Source organism: Gracilinanus agilis, chromosome 6 (assembly GCF_016433145.1).
Source record: "Gracilinanus agilis isolate LMUSP501 chromosome 6, AgileGrace, whole genome shotgun sequence".
Taxonomy (NCBI): Eukaryota; Metazoa; Chordata; class Mammalia; order Didelphimorphia; family Didelphidae; genus Gracilinanus; species Gracilinanus agilis.
Window position 1 is genome coordinate 122,284,395 of NC_058135.1, and position 22,543 is coordinate 122,306,937.

At 36.4% G+C, this 22,543-nt stretch overlaps 1 protein-coding gene across 1 annotated transcript in view; it reads right to left on the minus strand.

The window, feature by feature from the left end:
* The window catches only part of DCLK2 (doublecortin like kinase 2), a 216,285-nt gene that overhangs the window by 76,214 nt on the left and 117,528 nt on the right, over positions 1 to 22,543 (minus strand). The window contains exons 3-4 of the mRNA XM_044681695.1: positions 2,973 to 3,075; positions 1,602 to 1,723 (exon numbers count right to left, since the gene is read on the minus strand). Of these exons, the coding sequence (XP_044537630.1) occupies positions 1,602 to 1,723; positions 2,973 to 3,075 (225 nt within the window). The remainder of the gene's footprint in view (positions 1 to 1,601; positions 1,724 to 2,972; positions 3,076 to 22,543) is intronic.

Genomic DNA, 22,543 nt, shown 5'->3' on the forward strand with positions numbered 1-22,543 from the left:
AAGGAAGGAAGGAAGGAAGGAAGGAAGGAAGGAAGGAAGGAAGGAAGGAAGGAAGGAAGGAAGGAAGGAAGGAAGGAAGGAAGGAAGGAAGGGAAAGACATAACAACCAAAGCACCAAAGAGAAGTGGGGAAGAAGAGGGAGGAGAGTGGTAATGGCAAGTCAAAGTCAAGTTAAAAACTCAGAGGTTAGTGTCTTGTTTTCATAAACTCCTGAGGTCAAGACAAGATTTGGGGATACCATAAAAAAATAATGGGACAGCTAGGTGGCTCAATAGATAGAGAGCCAGGCCAAGAGTCCAGAGAACCTGGGATCAAATCTGGCTTCAGATACTTCCTAGCTCTGGGTCCCTGGGCAAGTCACTTAACCCCAATTGCTTAGTCCTTGCTCTTCTATCTTAGAATCGTTACTAAGACAGAAATTAAGGGTTATAAAAAAAAATAGTGACACAATTTTTGCCATGTCTAGTTTTCTTATGATGTATTTTTCCGCAAGCTTTCTTCATTTCTGTAAATATCCCTTGCAGATTTTCAAATTGGTTCTCCCAAATTACTGGAAAAGAACCCTATTTCAAAAGTTAGTTATATTGGTCTTAATGTGATTAATTTCAAATTATTTTTTTAATGGCAGGAGTTAAAGATGAGGTAGGAACAAGATTAGTATGGATCTTGAGAGGGTTCCAGGCTTGAAAAAAATATATAGCTGAGGTTTGGTTTTGTTTTTTAATAAATATTTAAAAGTACTAATGACATTTTAAGCATTACTTTCCTCAACTACAGTGTTAATATTAAAGAAGTTGATATGGGAAACGTTAATAGAAGTTTAGCCAGCTAATATTTTTTGGAATAAACAGATTGGACTTTAAAAAAAAACTGCCAACACTAAGGGCCAGTATCTTACATTCTTACCACAATGTTTAAAATTCAAACCATAATATATGTCGCAACTCACATTTCCACTGTTTTTCTATGTTGCATATTTTAAAAATCCTTGTTATGCTGAGATCAGGAGAAAAAGATATTACTCTAATAAATGCTGTATTTCACAGAATTTCTGAAAAAAATAGCATATATCTCAGAAGAGAAATAAACAGCTTTAGCTAACACTTTCCTTTTTAGGGATTTTTGGGTTTTTAAAAAAATAGCATATTAGCTGGATAGCTAGTGAACAATATTAGCTGGATTATTAGTGATAGTCATTTGTTCACAATGAGTAAAGGCTGATTCTGGAACATTTTTTTATTGGTAAATTTTGTGTACTTCCACATCTGTTACATAGAGATGCACTTGTGAAAACTCAAAGGAAAACCCCAAGAGGTTTTCAGTATGATGAATGAGTAGTTACAAAATCCCTACGACCATCAATGCAAATTCCAAATGTAGAACATGAACCTTCAATGTGCATTTCCTCAGCTTCAAATCCTCTTATTTTCAGAAAGTGTAATAAGAGGTCCTGTCAAATTCATGTGCACAAATGCATGAATGCTATTTTCTCAGGTTCTCTTCACTCACAGAGTTGAAATTTCATTTCGAGGCAAGGATATCCTCCCCATAAAAGCAAGGGGAAAAATGTCCAACAAATCTCCAGTGTTCTAAACACTCACTCCTTTTTCATTAGTACCTGAGGCAGGTGATTTGCTGCGACGGGAAGGCCCAGGACTTTTGGATCCAGGCTGCTTTGCTGTACCATGGGAACGAGGATATGATGACTTCAAGACTCGGCACTCTAGTGAGGAACAGATGGAGTTTTAAATATATCTGGTTTCAGAACTAGACCCAAAGCAAATCATGGACAGTGGAAATTTATTGCACTGGAAACCTAGCTAGACATTTCCTTATTATTGTTAAGCAACATTAATAAAAAAAAAAAAAGCAAGTATCACAAGACTAACAACTTTAGAATCACAAATCATACTTGAATTTATCTTCCGTTGGGCTAGTGTTGCTAAGTTAGGAGGTAATATACTTTTTCCTGACCTATTCTATATTTTAAAAGAAAAAAAAATTAATCCCAGACATAGAAAAAGTGAAATAAGAGGAGGCAGAAAGATTCTGTCTAATGTTTCACCTAGTTCTACCCTTCAACAGGAAATAAATTCTTTGGCCCAACTAGAATGTTAATGAATCCCCATCTATAGCTTAATAAAATTCTAGTAACCCCCCTGCTTTGTAGGAGGGGGAGAAATAGTCAGGGATGCTGAGAATTGTAATAGAAAGAGAAAAATACTTGATTTGGAGTCAGAAAAAAGCCTAGGTTTGAATGCTGACTGAAATATCACTTGTTATGTCACCTGATCTCTCTTTGTCTCAGTTTCCTTACCTTTAAATTACAGATAACATCACCTCAGGTTAAGAAACTCAACAAGCTCATATGGCTATTGAGGAACAATTCCTCCAACTCCTGGGCCAATATTCCTTCCAGGGACAGATATACAAGGAATGGGATGTTAGGATGAGTAGATATGGAACATATAACACAAGCAAAGGATTCCCTAAAGGTTTCTCTAAAGGATTCCCTAAAGGATTTCCCCTAAAGGGAAAGTACCACAAATGGAAACTCTCAACAACCTGATGAAGTTATAATTCATTTTGACATAAATTCAAAAGGAATATCTCAAGTCATATTTTGCAGTTATCATAGACTCCTTAAAAAATACTGTGATATGACATGAGCAATATGGAAATATATATTCTATGAAGGTATTGATATAACATATATCAAACTATTTACCACTTTGGGGAATGGAGAGAAAAGAGGGAGAAAATATGAATACTAAAATGTCAGAAAACAATAATAATAGAGAATAATAAAGACCCATGATCTTATATACTACTGGCCTGTCAGATTTTTTTGTGAAACCCTCTCAAAATGTTTTGATATAGACTGGAATAAACTGAGCAATTCATCCTAAAGTTAGCATTAAAATGAAAAAAGAAAGTGTAGACATTAAGAAGTTTCAGATTCTGAGCCTTACCGCTGTGATCCAGGACAAAATCATCTTGGGCATAACGGAATTTTTCAGGTCCACAGGCAATAAAAACATCATCATCACCAAAAAAATCTTGTAGGCAAGTAACCTGAAAAAAACACAACCAGAAACAAAAATGTAAATACTTTTATGTGGAAACTATAAGGAAAGTGGGGGGGAGGGAGGAGCGGGGGAAGATCAATTCTTAAGGTTGAGAAATGGTACAGAATTCTCAGTATTTACACAGAAAATATAATATCAGCACAGCATATATGTCCCTATATTACTCTCTACTATTTTCTTAATGTGATTTCATGGGCTATCTGCTAACTCTGCCACTTGGGATTTTTATAACAAAAGTTCAGTTAATTTTTGAGAGTGCTTTAGTATTTGTTTCTCTTTTTTTCTTTTTAGGAGATCATGGAGCTAGGAGGGTTATTAGAAGTCATTTAGCTTATGCCTCTCATTTTACAGATGGGCAAATTGAGACCCAAAGATGTCAAAGTCAACCAATACTAGGTGTCAGAGCTGGAATTTTCATTCAGATCCTATGACTCCAAGTTTCAGCACTCCTTCTACTACACCATAATGTTGAGATTTGTTGAGGCATGTTGGATCTCAGTCTCAGGTGTCATAATGACCGTGCAAGGTAATGCTATTATTGTCCCTGTTTTACAGTTTGAGGAAATGGAGTCATATAAAGGTTAACAGACTTACCCAGAGTTAAATAGCTAGTAAGTATCTGATGCCATCTTTGAGCTCAAGTCTTCCTGATTCCTGCTTTTTATTGCATCACCAGGTGCCTTTTTCAAGTCTTTGTTTTATGTACAAGTGACATAATTACAAAAGTGAAATAGTTCCCCTAAGTACATATAAGCTCTATTAAGGGATTTAACATTTCCACAGATAAATCATCGGAAGATATATGCAAAATAAATACAGAGTCAAGAGGGATGGGAGGAGGAGCATTAAAAAAGAGGAGATAGGGGAAAGCTTATTCAAAGAGGATGTTCTTGAGCTGAGTTCTGAAGGAAGGTAAGGTTCCTGGAAGTGAAGGGAGGATGGGAGAGAAGGATAGGCTTGAAAGGCAGTATGTGAAAAGGCGTGGAAGGGAAAAGTCAAAGATCGTGTATGAGGAACAGTAATAAGGCCAGCTTTACTGAAGCATGAAGTATATGTGAGAAAGTGCCATTTGTAATTAGCCTAGAAAAAGAAGCTGAGTCCATATAGAAAAGGAGTGTACAGCTTATCCTAAAGATAGTGGGTATTTTATCCTAAAAGCAACAAATGGGTAGCCATTGCAGTTTTTAAGCAGAGCAGTGACATAGTCAGACCTTCACTTCATGAGTACCAATTTTGATAGCTCTATAGAGGATGGATTGGAGTTGGGGGGAAAAAAAGATGCAGAAAGATGTAATTGAAGGCTTATTCTAAAGGGAGCTGTGGTATGACTAATAAGGTGATAAGGGATATTATTCTCAGTAATACTTTTTAAGTTGCTTCTCATGCTCCAAGCATCATTGGAGTCTATTTGCCCCAACAATCCCCTAAGGATTACTTCCTGTAGGATCACGAAGCTCCATGATTCTCAACTACTTAATATCATCAGAAGAATAAGTGTTTAAAAAATGAGTTTTTGGGTCAGTGGGCAGTTTCGAAACATTTAAAGGAAGCATCATTCAATTTCTCAAATTCAGTCCAATATTTTCCTCCTATTCAATTCCTACTTCAGATGTGAAACCATTAAAATATTGATTAGAAATCTAACATTTTTCAATATGAAAACTGAAGAAATAAATCAATTTTACTCTATGTTTTCCTTTTGTCTTTTTTCATTTCTATCTTGATCACTTAATTCTCAATCTAGTAGTTCAAATAGGAAAGGATTTAATTTGATTTGATCAAATAGGATTTTATTCATTAATCAACCTTTTATGGCAAACATAAAAATCATATCTCTCTATAATACATTTACACCCTGCATAAATGATGTTGTTCTTTTAAGTATCTAGCCAGGTCTTTAATTTTTTTTTAGTTTTATTGCAGGAAAATATTTCATATGGTACTAAATTAGTTGATATTTATCCCACTAGAATAAATGCCAAAGTGAATGATTAAGCTACTGATAATGCCTGACTGGGATAATTTTTGCAAATCTAGGGACAAGAGCAAAATAAAAAGGTGGCTCACATTTCTATAGCAATTCTCTTTAATGCTTAGTGCCATGAGTATTAACTGTCTAATCTCACTTTTAATGATTTCGCCCACCACGAGCAGTATGTATTTTAGAGTTTGGCTTACATCAAGAAGGCAGCAGGTGGCATGCCTCTCTTTAGTAACTGGCAGCTCTTGTCAGAAGAGCTAAATTTAAAAAATGCTGACTCCAATAAACTGCAGGCTTCAGTAAGGCTAAAGCTTGCCTTGAATAATCTATACAATTAAGGGTTCAAGTTTCTATTGTGCTTTATGGTTTACAAAGCACTCCCCTCAAAACAGCATTGTGACTGAGGTGGTTTAACTGTTATCCCTGTTTAGCTCTTGAAACAATGGAACCTTGGACAGGTTAAGTAATTTGCCTCTGGTCATGCCACTTATAAGTATCAGAATCTGGGCTTGAGCTAAGATCTTTAGATATTATGTCTGATGCTCTTTTCGTTCATTCATGCTGTCTTATGGATCTCTTCCTACCCTTTCAAAGCAGGAGAGGCTACGGAAATGAGAGCTTGCATTTATACAGGACTTCAAAGCTCTTTACAGGTTATCTTATTTGTGCCTTATAATAACCCTGTTAGGGAGATACTATTTTTATAGGTTCCCCTCTAGTTCCATGACATTTTATATATAATAATAATAGCTAACTCTTATAGAGCACTTCCTATGTGCCAGGCACTGTGCTGAGTGCTATACAATCATTATCTCATTTGATTCTCATCATAATCTGGAAGGGAGGTGCCAGTATCCTCATTTAACAGGTGAGGAAATCAAAAAGAAAGAAGTGACTTGCCAGGAGTCACAAAGGTAGAATCTGAAGCAAGATTTTAAATCAAATCTTCCTGACTCTAAGACTAGTGCTCTATCCATTGGACCATATAATCCTGACCCCCAGAAGAGACACAAGCTGATAGAAAATAAACATGTCTCCCATTATCTCAATTTAGCAAAATATAAAATATTAGACTGCTGATAAACCTCTCAAAAATTTGTGCATTTACTTGCAAAAATTACCAAGTAATAGATTCATACATTCTTCCCTCCAGCTAACCTAGTCTTGGCCCATTCGTGCTCGCTTTCTCACAAGCTCTCCTCCTGTGCTTAACTCTGCCTCACTTTTCTCATTTTTAAAATAGGGATAATAATAACACCTACTGCCCTGGGTTGTTGTGAGGATCAAATGAGATGAGGATGGTAATGTGCTAAACACAGTGACTGGCACATAGTAGTGTTAGTTATTAATATTATTCTTACCTTTGTCACTGCTATCACTCTGGTACTTCATGCCTAGACCATTCAGTAGCTTGCAAGTTGTTCTCAGTACCTTAATTTTTCCTACTTCAGTCCATCCTTCACTCTGCAGTCAATGTAATCTTCCTAAAATGGTGCTCTGACCAAGTTCCACTCCACCTTCCCCACTCAAAAAACTCTATTAATTCTAGGATCAAAGAGAAAACCCGCTGGTTTTCTTTAGTCCTCCATAATCCAATCCCTTTCAAACTTTCCCATCTTTATATGCCTTATTTCCGTACCCCCCTCCACATATGGTATAATCTAGTGACACTGGATTCCTTGCTGTTTATCACACAATATACTGTATTGCCTGCCTGGCTGTCCTCCATACCTGGAGTGCTCTCTCCCTCATCATCTCCTGGATTTCCTGTCTCCCTTTAAATCTCATTTGAAATTCCACTTTCTATGAGAAGGCTTTCCCAATTTTCCCATTTATGTTAGTCGCTCCTCTCAGATTATTTCCAGTTAATCCTGAATATGTCTTTTCTATACATAGCTTGTATAGCTAGGCAGCTAGGTGAAACACTATTTTAAAAGAGCCCTGGACCTGGAGTCAAAAAGATCTGAATTCAAATCTGTCATCAGACATTTATTAGTTCTATAATCCTGGGCAAGTCATTTAAACCTTATTCATCTTGATTGCTTCAATTATAAAATGGGGATGGTAACAACACCTACCTTGAAGGGTTGTGAAGATCAAGTGAGATAATATTTGTAAAGCACTTAGCAAAGTGCCTGGCACATAATAGGTGCCATGTAAATCCTTGTTGACATTGCTTGACAAGAAACATATCAATCTAAACGGATTCACATATATAAAATGTGCAAGTAATTCTGGAGGCCTCTTTTGAATGTTAGCATTTGGAGACAGCAAAATATTGGCCTAAAAAGGTATTTTCCTGGTTGGCACTCTCTTAGAGAAACTTCTTTGCTTAGGAAACCCGCTTAATGGCATCCTCACTTCTCCTCTGTAAAATGGTGGGAAGGCGAGGGGGGCCTTTCAGTCATTTATCTGTAACCCATCTCAGGTGCATGTTCTGTTCCTCTGGATACCTCTTAGCTTTAAGTGTTCCAGCATAGCATTAAATAATCACTAACGATAATGCTGATTGTAGAAGCTGAGATCTGGAACACCCCAGCTTTGGCTGGGCACCAAAGTGCTGAGCAATTCAATGAATACACATGCAGTAATAGCTATGGCAGCATGGAAATCAGCCTTGGTAATGAAAAAACTAAAAAAGATGACAGGATGGATTCACCATCATTTGCCGTCTGGTGGGTGATGGTCTTTGATTGAATCCCCTCTCTAGGGAAGCATAAGGGGGTTTTGGCACTGCCTAGGATGGTAGTACCATGTCCAATCAAAGAGAAAGCAATACTTCTGGAATGAACAGGAGAAAACATCCAGCCCCTATAGTGTTTTTTGAAAGCTTTAGAGAAAATGAAAACATTAGGAGTAGAAACTCATCAAATATTACATATATTTGCAGCTGAGCAGGCAGTTAAAAGATTGCACGACAGCAGATGGTCTGAACAGGTTTCATTATATAAACAATGAGTAAACAAGGGATAAAATTGGAGCAGTTTTTTTCTCTCTTCATCACCACTGGTTTTTAATTCCAAGTCCTTTGTCATTTCTCCCCACAATGAAAGCACGTAGAACATTTTAGTCATAATCCTTGCTACATTTCTTTAACCTGTAACTGGAATATATTCTACAAAAGGAACACCAGGTGGCATATGTCAGTGGGTTTTATGTTATAGCTAAAGATTAACCAATGGCTAATGTCCACATCATGGACAGATTATTAGAAAGCTCATAGAAAAGGATCTCTTTTTACTTTTATTGCTGCTTTAAACAAAATCTCTTGCCTGGATTAAAAACATCAGTACATAAAAGTTGCTGGATGCGGACTATGCAGTTCTATAATTCACAACTTGTGTGACATTCCAACACTTTTATTAACTCAAGACTTCAATTGTGGAAAAATATCTATCTTAAAACCAAACAGTGATCAGACTTGACAACTGAAATTTCAAAAACCTTCACGCATGAAGTTTCATAATTGTTCAATGAAGATATTATTAGACAGTGGTCTTTGGCATCATGTTTGAATGCACATGCACATAGGACATATACACACACAAACAAGCAGAGGCATTATAAAGATTGTGAGTGGGAACAAACATTACAAAGTTAATAAGGACCCTTTGATAGCCAACCAAAAACATATTTAATTCTTATTTTCTCAGAAATGATTTCCCATTAGTAAGATACATTCATGACTAAAAGGCATGCATAGATATAGTGTTTGACCTGGAATCAGAAAGACATAGGTTCAAATCCAGCTTCCAACTTATCAGTGGCCATGAGCAATCATTTAGCTTTTCTCAATCTTAATTCTCAAATCTATAAAATAGGGCAAATATCTGTAGTAACTTACCTGACAAAGCTACAAAATGCAGAAGAATTCAAAGCCTTCCATAAATGTTGGCAACTATTATTGTTATTATTATTATTATAGTTTCATGAAAGGGATTGCACATTCTGGCATTTCATAGAAGAAGCTGCCTCTTAGTGAGATGTCATGGAAAAGAGTGTTGGATTTGGCATCAGAAAAGGAACTTGAGCTCAAAACTCTGCCTTGCCTGTTACTACCTATGAGATCTTGGGCAAATTATTTCAATTCTCTGAACTTTAGTTTTCTCATTAGTAAAAACGAGGCAGCTGGAATCTAATACCTTTTCCAGCTTTGAATTTGTGAGTCTATCATCCTAAATACTTTCTAAGTGACAGATCAGAAGTAAAGATAAGGATTGGACTTAAGATAAAAATCTGTATAACTGAAATACAAACAGGATTCTTATTCACTTACTAATGTGTTCCTGTTTATGAATATGAAGTGTGATCTAAGACATACATCTATACATACAGCACATCTGAAATCAAGGCTTGGCTTTTCATTAATCAAAATGACTGGGGAATTAAAACAATATAGGGGTAATGCACTTGAAGCATAGTGAATGTTAACAATGTCAAAATTAGTATTATGGATCATTCTTTAGTCTAGGGAGAACATAGTTTAGTGTTTCAATGTCATACAAGTTTTACAATATCCTCTGTTCACTAATGTTTATTGATTTCGAAGGGAATTTTCACCTAACATTACAAAGTACAGTGAAAGTACACTTAGTGATTTACCTTTTCAATGATATTTGCAAAATGCCTATAATGGGGTTTTGAAATCGAGAGGTAAATGACTGCTTTTCTCATACCTAATGGTGGCACATGTTTATCATTTTAAAGAGTTTTCCATTCAATGGACTCACTATTTATCATGTGCTATTTTTAGTGTGGAAGAGAGGGGAGCAAGGAACAATTTCTCTGCATCCTGAAGTTTAACAGAATCCAGAACAATAACTGACCTACATGAAGCAAATTTTTTAAAATATTAGCTTCTACTTGTCCCCAAATGAGTTCTAAAGAAGTTTTAAATATTTTAGAGAAAAATAAAAGTCTTAGAAAATAGAGACTTGAATATTTTTTAACATCTAAAATGATGATAATACTAATAGTAACTAGCTAGGATTTATATAGTGCTTTAAGGTTTCCTCTTTTGACCTCACAAGAACCCTTACCTTATATTTTGAAGTTTGCAAAGTGCTTCCTATATTCCAAATTGATACTTCTATGTTGTATTCTCTAATCTGGGCATTATACAACCTAGTGAGGTAGGTGCTAAGAGCATTATTATGACAATTCCCATTTTAGAGATGATGAAACCATTTCAAAGAGGTAATATGAAGAGTTAAATACCACGACATCAACTCAGGAACAAGTGACTCTCTCCTGGGTCATGGTTTCAGGCACCACACCTGAACTCAGATCTATCCAAGATCCCCCAGAGTGATTGTGAAAGCAATTGTTCATTGTTAACTGCTATCAGACTTCATACATTTCTCATCAAGTTAAAACACATCCTTTTAAAAATTCCTAATACTTACAGTAACTCCATGAAAATCTGAAAATAGAGCTCATCAGAAAGCAAACAGAACTTTTAAGACCAAGTCCCTCTGAGCATTCCAACTTTTAATTGCTCTTGCCACTGATTAAAATTGAAGGTACTGTTAGGATCTCATTAAGTATTGTTAATAGCACCAGAGGAAAAACCTTAAACAAATTAAGAAGGGAAACTGGAAATTCCATTGTGAATTCCATGTGTCAGTCTTCTTATAGCAAAGAGAGAAAATCTGCTAAAAGAGAATCTAGATAATAAAAGTCAGTTATGTTTCTGTTTCAAACAAAGGAGCATTTTGAGACAATCCTATTTTGTCATTATTATTGCTAACAACAGTGCGATCTTAGTCTACTGCTTCAGTAATCTATTTGTGCGCTCTCTCTCTCTTTAATCAAGATATTAATAAAAGCAAGATTCAAAAACCAGAGGCAAGAAAGGTTTTCTTATGTAGTGAGGGGGAAAAATTATAATGGGTAGATTCTTTTGACTATCTCTAAGGAAGAGTATGGTTTGATTCTGTCTTTTTAAAGAAAAAAAAAAGTGTGCTAGCACAATTTCCAGCCCTCTGAAAGACTTAACTTACATCTTACTTCAAGTGAAAGAAATTAAATTAAAAGAAACTTTTTCAAGAGCCTTTTCAGCAGTTTTCACAAAAAACAAGAATCCTCTGAGGCTCTAAGATGAAATGAGCACAAAGGAAAATCTACCCCATGAAAAGACTGAAACAGACAGTAGGATGCATTCCAGCCAGATGTTGGATCCTGTTTTTACGGGAATATATCCAAACCTTTCAATAAAAGGAGCATCATTTAAGTATAGTTATTATAAAGATAGTAATTCTTCCAGTCTTCAGTAAATTAATTAGGTCAGATAGACAAAGTACCAATCATAATTTCAGTAGTCAAATCCAATCTAATAGGATGCCCCATACACAGATTATATATTGAGAACTGCTAGGTGGTGCTGTTAGATAGAGCACTGGATCTAAAGTCAAGCTGCCAGGGTTCCAGTCTGGCCTCAGACGCTTTTTATCTGGGCTGCTCTGGGCAAGTCACATAACTTCCTTCTGCTTCAGTTTCCTCATCTATAAAAGGGAGATAGCAATAGCACCTATAATCCAGCATTGTTACATAGATCAAGTAAAAATATTTGTAAAATGCTTTGCTAACCTCAAAAAAATGCTAGCTATTTTTCATCGTTATTATTCTAAGTGGCAGGGTATAGTTAAATACTATTCAAGAATTGTTATATCACTTCTCTTTCTTTCAAAGCCATTTAAGGAGAACATGAATCTTCATTTCCAAATAAGTAATTAAAAGATACCAATGAAGTAATTTACTTCAAAATTTCCCCAGATATTTTCACTGCAAAATTGAATGGATTATATGTGTGTGCCTCTCCATATACAAAGATATATATGTGGAAAAGAAAGCTAGGGAAAGAACCATGAGAATCTGTATCCTGATCCACTATCACCACTTGCAACTCAGTAATAATCTTTTACTAAAATGACAGGAACTCACTAAGAGCCATTTACTCAGATATCAATGAAGCAATATCATAGGGAAAATCAACTGTGAAGGCCTTAGCTACTCTGATCCAGACGATGATCCAAGACAATCCCAAAGGACCGATGATGAAAAATGGTATCCATCTCCTCAGAGAAAACTGATCAATTAAGAGTGCAAATTGAAACATACTTTGCTTTCTGTATTGCTTTATGATTTCTTTTGAAAAGTGACTAAGAAGAAAACATGTTTTGCATGACCTCATATGTATAATCAAAATCAAGATGCCTTCTTAAGGAGGAAGAAAGGGAAGTAGAGAATCAGAGATTTCAGAATTAAAATTTTTTTAATTGTTAAAAAATGTTTACATGAAACTGGAAAATATTTAACAAAATAAACAAATAATTTTTAAAAATAAAGTGAATTGAAATCTAAAGTCCTTAATGATGATCCTTTTCACAGTCTCTTAAAGACCTGAAAAGGTGCCTCAGGATGAAAGATTGCTTTATGCCAAGCTGTTTTGGAGTGGGAAAGATTGTTTTAAGTGGCTATTTAGTTGAATTTACAGTTTTCATTCTCTTCAAGATTTGAGTTTAAGGATTAGACATGTAGGGAAGAAGCAACAAGTTCATTAGATCTCCTAAGATATATTTTCATAGGGAACATCTAAACCTATCTTTGTGAAATTACTTGTTTTGTTGTGTTCCTATAGTGTGTGGATCAAGAAAACAATATTTATTAAATACCTATTATATGTCAGGCACTTTGCTAGTTGCTAGACATACAAAGAAAATCTAGTTGCTAGACATACACTTAAGAAGCTTGCATCCTAATGTAGGGGAGAGTATATACACATACAAGTATGTACAAAATGAAAATAAAGTAATTTGAGGTGAGGAGAGGGTTAGGAAAATTCTTATCAAGAAGGTAGCACTTGTACTGAGTTTTGAAAGAAGCCAAGTATTCCAAGAGGCAGAGGGGAGGAAGAAACGCTATCAATGGGCATGATTATCATGTGTGAGAAAAAACAAATTGATCAGTAGGACTGGACCATGTAGTTTGTGTATTGGAGTGATATGTAAGAAGGCTAGAAAAATAGGAGGTTGTCAGGTTCTAAAGAGAATTAAATCCCAATCAAAGGAGTTTAGGATTATTCTTAGAAGTAATAGGGAACCATTGGAGTTTACAGAGTAAGAGGGTAACATAGTCAGATCTGCACTTTAAGAAAATCGTCTTGGTAGAAGTTTGTAAGATTAATTGGAACGGAGAAGAACTTTAGGAAAAGAGTAATTAGAAGGGTAAGACACTATGAAGAGAACTGATGAAGTTCTGACCTATGGTGGGGTCTGTGGGAGTAGAAAAAAGAGGAGGGAAGGAAGAAAGAGAAACAGAAAGAACAAGATTTAGTGACTCATTGGATATGTAGAATAATCCAGAAAAGTCAAAGATGGCCCCCCAAGGTTTCAAAAACCCAACAGGGAGGATGGTGATGACAGAAATAATAATAGCAGAGGAATAAGATGAGGTGGAGGGTGAAAAAATAATGAGTCCTGTTATGAACATTCTGAGTTTCAAATACCTACGGGTTATCTAATTTGAGGGAATTCACAAGAGAAACTATGGCAGGATATATACATGTGTGATTCATCTGCATAAGTGAATACATGGGAACTAATGACATCATTGAAAGAGGGTGTAAAGAGAAAATAAAAGAAGGCAGAGGACATGTTAGCCTTGAAGTTAAACCAGCTAATAAACTCAAGATATAGGTGATGATTCAGCAAAGGAGACAGAGGAGTAGTCGGATACATAGGAGAACCAGGAGAGTAGTGTCTGAAAACTTCCCTCTAGAAAAGAGTATCCAGGAAAATAAAATTGTCAAAAACAAGGACTGAGAAAAGGTATTAATGAAATTTAACACTGATAAGTTTTGAAATATCAGTTTCTCTTGAGTCATAATGTTAAAGGACAGGCAACAACTTTAAGCAACCTCTTTGTGGGTGGGGGACGGAGGTAGGTCTGACTGAGCAAAGAAAGAAAGATATGGGATTTGAGGGATTAATAAAGTTTAATGGGGGGGGGGTTGGTTCTTTTTTTTTTTTTTTAAGGTTGGGAAAGACAGAAAAAAAGTATCCCAGCAAACAATATTTCTAGCTGGAACTGAACCCCTTCATTGGGTTGGGGGTGGGGGAATGTTATTAATAAAAAAGGAATCAGGCAATCTTTCATATTGTCTGACCTTTCCACCATGCTCCAGGAACCTCTCCTTCCTGTAAGAACTTATCCGTCCTGTTACTCCATCTAGACACCACCCTCTGCTTCTCAGAGAGGAGGGAGGGTGGGGCAAGAACTTCAAAATCCATTTCAAGGGGAAGCTCAGCTCAGACATCTCACCTGGTCCCATTATTTGGAGTCTTCTCTGATTGACTTCCCTACAATGCCCTCTGCTTCTAGCACTTTCCTGAACCCCTCCTTTTTAGCTTCCTTTTGTGTGCTGTCTTCTCCCATTACATTATAAAGTCCTGGAGGTCATCTTTCTTTTGCATTTGTGTCCTCAGCTCTTAGCACTATATGTAGGTCTTAACAAATGTTTACTGACTACTTGAAAGAAAATAACTTCTTTTGTGATACTGATAATCATTTTTCTATTTTTATTAGGTTACAAAATGCTGATAAGAGCTTTTCATTTTCCATTCTAAACTTAAACATCAAATAAGATGAGCATTTCCAAATAGTAGGAAGCAAAACAGAGAAAGTCTACAAATAAAGCTGAGAATCTAGACCAGGGGTCTGCAACCTTTTTGGCCATGAGAGACATAAATGCCACATTTTTTAAAATGTAATTTCATGAGAGCCTTACAATATGTTTAACTTGACTGAATACAAGTAAAGATGTGCATTTTATGTAAGAACAACACTTTTAAAGTACAATAAGTCTCTGAACTATTTTTAATAACGTTATTATGGGCTAACCAATGATGAATAAAGTATATTAATGTGACTTCTGGTGCTGCATGGTTTTGCTGATTATTAATCAAAATTATTTTGATTATTAATAAAAAAAACAAGACTTAATGGGGCACTATAGTACTGATATAACTGCACACATACATATAAAACTCCTTTACATAAGAAAATTGCTGAAATAAAGAGAGAAAAATTCAGGGAAGAATACTTTTTCCTCTCCCTCTCTCAAGTCAGGCAACAGGAGAAGAAAAAGCTGCCGGCCTACTGGTTAAGCCATTTGGCCACATAAATTAAGTAGGAGATCAGAAGATTACAAAAAATAACATGACTTGTGTGCAGGCATTAGTAAGTAGTGGGGGAGGAGGGTACCTTTTCATAGAAAACTGGCCAGGACACATCACACACATTTCCTGGTACAGGTGTTTATCAGTGCTCCCTACTCAATCATTCTATATCAAATGAAACAACTACTGGGGAGAAATGCTTCTCACTAATGAAGCATATGTAAAGATGTAGTCTGACTATAGTTCCCCTTTAAGAGCAGGTAGAAAAGTTAAAAACAATAACAATCCCACAAATAGGGAGTGCAGACCCCATGAATGCACTGAGATAAAGCCATGTAAATCAGAGGCAGAGGGGTAGAGAATGTAGACAAAAGTGATCAATCACTATACAGAACCTCAAAATGTCAGTAACAGGTGTGGAAAGAGTAAAAGGAGGACAGAAGGAGGAACACACAGCGCACCTACCAAGCCAAACTAAAGACCAGGATTCGTCTCACGGGGCAATATCAATGAGGGAGCCTCTATCTTAGAAGATAGTCGCAGTACCCGAAAGGATCACGTGACATATCATGTGACGCACGATGTCATGTGTAAACTGTTAGTTACTGTGCCGTGGTTGACTTTACGGCACCTGCAGAAAGGGCCATATCTGGCCCTCAAAAGAGCCAGATATGGCCAAGCCATACGTTGCCGACCCCTGATCTAGATTATGAACAACTTGCTCTGAAAGCATGAAACATTATCTCCAAGACTGTCCTGCTTGTCTTTTCCCTACCAAGCTTTGTTCTCTTCTGTGCATTTTTAAATGCTCCAAAGACTCTAACCTTAAAAACAATTGGTAAGGCCATCACTAGATCCCTCACTTCCGCTCTCATCTTTCCACCAAAATGAAAAAAGAAAATCTTTCTATCAGATCCAAGTGCATTTCATTTCAAAGGTCCCTGCCCTGTTCAGGCAGAGACTGGACTAAGTGACCTCCAAGTCCTTTCTGACTTTAGGATTTTGTGAGTCAGTTCCAGTTTTTTGTTTGGTTTCATTAAGGAGGAACATTTTAATTCTTTCTCTCTCTCTCTCTCTCTCTCTCTTTCTCTCTCTCTCTCTCTCTCTCACACACACACACACACACACACACACACACACACACACAAAATTAAGGACACAGAAAGCATCTTGGAAGATTATCATCCTATAATCCTTTTAAGGAACAAGGAAAGTCTTTCCATTTTTCCATAGAAAAGCTATATGGATGCCTGTTTCAATGATTTTATAAAAAAAGACTAAACAAAATCCTACATCTCACACAATAACTTCACTAGAGAGAGAGGCTTGTGAGAAAGCATGATTGAATTTCTTTCAAATTCTCCAGTCACACTGGAAGATTTCCTCAAAACAGCACTGTGTTCTTTAGGAGAGAAATGGCCAGAGTCAGCCAGAGGGATGGCTATCTTCTCTTTGATATGAAGTCCCTTCATAACACTCACTGAGGTGCCTATACCTGGGATTCCAGACAAACCTTGGAAAACAAAGAGCTCTGTAAAAACTGTAGGAGCTGAGTTCCCTCTCCTTACCCTCCCTTCACAGGGAAATTAGCATACATTTCTGGCTTTGTTCCTTGTCAACTCCAGCAGCCCTACAGTGAGGGTTGGCTACTACAGTCTACCAGAGGAGGACACAGAATATCAATGATTTTCAGCTCCTGTAAAACTATTCATAGAAAGGCTCCCAGGCCAGTGGTTGCTATGGAAACAGAACTGAAGCTAAAAGGAGACAGGACTTACAGTAAGGACTTCTCAATAGGTTCCCAACACTCATTTCCTTCCATTATGGGGCACAGATGACACTGGGCATTCTTCCCTCCCCCACTTCCAACTCCCTACTCCAGAGCTGGAATTAGGAATTACAGCAGCTCACAAGCCTGCTTTTCTCATAAGTGCCCCAACGGTGGTAAGGTACATCCTTCCTTCACTTTACAGACAAGGAAACTGAGGCTTAAGCACATTTAAAAAATTGGTAGCTTAAGCAAGTGATAAAGAAGCTTTCCAGCTCCACTGCTCTCTTAACTTTAACATGCTACCAAAATTTGCACATTCTAGTGAGCTCAGTGCTATATGCTTCCCATCTCCTGCCAGCAGCCAGACCCTTAAAGGTGTTCTCTCCTTCCCCCACTGCCTCTCCCTCAGGTCTCTGGGACAAATGTAATCTTCCAGAAAGCAACAATTCTTTTGTTTCTATCTAACGATCCCCAGCACATCATTCAGCACACAGTAGGTGATTAAAAAATGTCTCCGGACTTATTTTCTTATCTTCTTTACCATCTCACCAGTATCTCTTAGTGGAAAGAGAAACCTTTGAAATATAAGTACTGACACATTTTGTTTTAGCAACACTGCCTCTTATTTTAAAATGTTCTACTTTTAGTGAAAGTCATCAAAATAATTCAACACAACCAAGAATAAGGAGTTTTTACATAATTGACCTGGTACGCTTTCCTGAGTTTCCACTCAAGGTAAACAAACTCCTTGAGGTCAGAAAGTAAATGTCTGTTATTTTTGTTTCTCTAAAACCTAGCTGGGAGCTGCTAAAATATAATAAATTAAAGTAAAACATAATAGATGTTTTTAAAAACAAGCATTGGGAGACAAATACTGTTTCACCTAAAAAAAACTACCTTTTGCCGCAGTCACTGAACCACTGCATTGAATGAGATAAAATTGAAAATTTAGGGATTATTCATTCACAAAGACATTAGCTATTTTGGATTCCAATCAGCTTTATTAACCACCGTGTGCCAGTGTGCTTTTTGCAGAGATGCAGATGGGTAGGGAGTTAACAGCTCTCCACAGACTAGCTCAACACAGGTGCTTAAGAAATTCCAGTTGCTTAAGTGACACACCCTTGCTTTGGCTTTAGAGGAATCTCCACACATGCCATTGTTTAAATACTATTCCTTCTTATGCCTAAAGACTGCATTTATAACATGACAGCTCAAATGCCTTGCTAAAAAGAGCACAAAAATTCCTAGTTAAAATTCTCTCTGAGGACAGATATATGAGGGTTGTAGGCAGAAGGCGGGGAGGGGAAACATTAGGATTTTTTCCTACCAATTTAATTACTTTTAAGTATTGCATTGTATAAATCCACACACAGAGATAATGTATGGTACAGTAAGATCTGTCTATGGCATGGTAAGAGTGAAGGCCTGAACCAAACAATGAAGGCCTGAAGTCTCAGAGGAACATGGAAAAGGTACAATTTTCAAATCTGAACAGGTGTACACAGATGCCTTGTTCCAGGGCTACTCCCCACTCCAAAGGAAAAACAATGTGTTCAACTCAATCATTCTAAAGTAAAATCTGATCTTATGGCTTGAGTTTATCAATTATCCTACCAATACGAGCTAATTATTCCTCCTCTCACTGAGGATCTGGTTCAACCAAATATGTGCCTTCATCAAGACACTACTCCAGAGATTTAAAAAACAAAACAAAACCTTTACACCTTCTTATCAGTTCTAATACAGAAGACTAGCAAGGGCTAGGCAACTGGGTTTAGTGTCCAATGTTTAGTAAGATCTTGACTTGTTTTTACTTCCCCAGTTAGATTGAAAACTCAAGAGTAGGGACTATATAACTGACGATAAATATGATCACAGATGTAGAGCTAGAAGGGACATTAAGGGCCATCTTCCTACCTTCTCATTTCACAAATAAGGAAACTGATGTCTAGAATGATCAGATATATATCTCACCTGAGTTATCACAGGTATCAGTTAGGATCTGAGTCCAGGTCCTCTCCCTCCAAATCTAAGCCTTTCCATTGAACCAGACTCCACATCTCTGTTTTCTTGTACATTGTCATATCATAATGTATTGATCTCTGAAATGTAGATGCTAATTAAATACTGCTCATATTTCACTTAAAAAAGAAAGGACATCCAGGGAAAGGGCAAAAACTCCAGATATTTTAACTTGTACAAGGAAGATGGCACTGAAATTAAATAACTTCAGAGACTTATACTTGCCTGAGAAAATACAGGGACTACAGAACTGTAGGGAACCAGGAAGAATGGCAGGCTACTGAAGAAAAGGAGAAAACTCCTTCCCTGTTCTCTTTGTTTCAACTAACATAGAATAGCCAGTAAAGACAGCATTTTTAGAGGGAAGGAATATAAACTAATTTACACATCATGAAAATGTTAATAGCTTTAATTTTAAGATTTTTGTCTGGAAATTTATTTCATCTTTCAATTCTTGTATTTCTTGCGCATGTTGTATTTGCAACAATAACAACACATTCTTCCTTGCCTTCTTAAACAGTACAATTTAACAATGCATAATTTAACCTCTTTCAGAGCCATCATCAGGAACACCAATTACTGTACTGTGCTATTACAGAAATGGGAAGGGCGTCTTGCTTTTATAGTAATGATTCTAGTCTATGTTTTGTGACTTCTTATGATTCTTCTCCTTCCTCCTCCCCATGCCAGGTTATCATCTATATTTTTGTATACAATACTGTATTTTTTCTTAATACTGTCAATGTTGTATTTTTATACACAAAAGAATATATAAAGCATAAGGTACAAAAGTTTTAGTACATGGACTTTGTGTCATCTGTGTTGCTGTTGAAATGATTATCAAGGCATTTCATATCCAAGTACTTGACCATTTTGATAGATTGCCAGATTATCTAGGTTCTGAATGGGTGAGCTGTTAACTGTGAATAGAAAATTTTAGTCCCTATGGTTACATCTGAGACCATCTCACAAGTGGTAATAATTCCATAAAATTTTACTATTTTAAACCAAATTTCCTTATGCATGAAGGTCCCTACTTCTGCTTTTGAAGAAAGAAAACCTTTTGAATAAAACATGTACCCATGGCTATTCAGAAATAGAAATCATGCCAGCCATTCAAATTATTTACATCCAACTTCTCCCTATGAAATTAATACTGGCTGCAGCAAATGCCACAATTAGACTGCGTATTTAAAAGGCACCTGCTACTGGAACATAGCCAAAATTCAAAGGCAACTGATGCCTGTCCTGGAGATATATAAGTTACAGAAGAAATGTCCTTAGAGAAATTAACACCCACATTTCACCCAATTAGAGATTCTTTGGGTTAACAAGCTTCCCTAGGTCCTCTCTCACTGTTTTTAGAAAGGCATCTAATACATCATTTTAGAGATTAAGTTTTTAAGCAGATGAAGGAATATTAGACAAGGGTAGATGTGAAGATTCTCCTGAGGCCAAAGCCAAGGGATGCTTGCATAAATGGAACTAGGAGAATATGAGGAAATGATTGAGCTATTAAAAAAAAAAGATAAAGGGAGCTACTCTTCTGGATCTAATTCTGATCAATGCTTAACCCTTCTCAGACTCAGTTTCTTTATCTGTAAAATACCTAAGGTCCCTCTCCAACTTTAAGATCCTATGAACTAGGAAGAATTAGTTTTTGAAATACAAAGTACCCTGGAAGAAATTAACATTCTGTCTTAGAATTCATGAAAGAGTAGCAAGATACAGTTTAATATCTCCCTCACCCAATCTTCCCTTACGCCAGATTTTAAGTGAGTAGATTTCAAAGAGTTCTGAGAAAAGAGAGGCAGGATAGCATGGCCAAGTATTCTACCGGGGAAACAGAATCAAAAGAGAATAGCAGAATATAAGAATAAAACTCAATTCCAACAAAGAAAAGGGGAACTAACTGAAGAGACCAAAGCGGAAATTCTTAATAATAATAAACATTTGTAAGGTGTTTTTTATGTTTGCAAAGCACTTTACATATAAAGTCTCATTTGATCCTTATGGCAAGCCTGGAAGGCATTATTATAATCTTCATTTTACAATGAGTAAACAAGCTGAGAAAAGTTTAGAGTCAGAGAGCCAATTACTGTCTGAGACAGTGTTGGAATTTAGGTCTTCTTGACTCAAGTTGAGGTTTTTAAAAGAAACATAATGAAGATGGAAGCCAGGGCAAATAATAGAGGACAAAGAGAAAAGATTAGCATGTAGTCCTGTCAATGTAGTGTCAGAAGTACCAAAGCTCTGAGTAGGAAGAATGAGATGAAGCTGGACTACATTCTAAAAACAAGCAAAAAAGAGATTGTTTAGCTCAGTAGGAGGAAAGAGGAAAATAAAAGTAATAAAATGGCTGTTTGAAGGGAAGATAGAATCACTCGACCTTTATTCTCCTTCTATATTTTCTATGAAGGAGAATGATCTGTGTAGAATTAGATTGTGAAAGCTAGAGGGAATATGGTCAGAAAGAAGTCAAAACCCAAAACCTAAGTAGGAGAGCACCTAACACTGTTCTTGATGAAATCAAGTTACCAATCAGGTTGAACTATGTTTCCAGTTACTTAAAGAACTGGTAGATGCAACTGCCAATCTCATACTGTGATCTTTGAAAAACAAAATCTTCAAGAATGGGAGAGACTCCAATACTGGAAAGAGCAAACATCCCAATTTTCAAAAAAAACTAAGAGAGTAATATCTTTAGATTATGAGTGAATGAGCTTGACAAAAATTCTCGTGCACACTGAACTAATGGTAGGGAGCATTTAGAATGGGGAGCAACGATCACTAAGAGCCAACAAGATTTCACTCAAAATAGGGCATTACAGATTAATCTAATTTTCTTTTCTGACAGACTTATAAATATAAACAGAAAAACCATTGAGCCAACGTACTATATTGTGGCAAAGACATGACAAAGTTTCTTAAGCTATCTTTATGGGCAAGATGGAGACATGGATTAGATCAAGGTACTGTTAGAGGGATTCCCAATCGGTTGAATAATCAGATCCAAAAGGTAATCTTTTGGAGGTCAATGCTTAAATAAAGGACTCTAATGGAATTGTGAACTGATCTAATCATTTTGGAGAGGAATCTAGAATCATACTCAAAGAGTTATAAAACTTTTGACTCTGTAACACCACTATTAGGCTTATTTCATAAGGTAATCAAGAAAAAAGGAAAAACTACCCTAAGATTTAAAATACTTATAGCAGTTCTTTTTGTGGTGGCAAAGAATTGGAAATTGAGGGAGTGTCCAATTCTGAGGGATTTATGGAAAAGAACGCTACCCACATTCAGGCAAAGAACTACAGGAGTGGAAACACAGAAGAAAAACAACTGCTTGAACACTTAGGTTGATGAGGACATGATTGGGGATATAGACCCAAAAAGACCACACCAATGTAACTATCAATAATATGTAAATAAGTCTTGACTGACCACACATGTTAAAACCAGTGGAAATGCGAATTACCTATGGGGGGGGGCAGAAGGG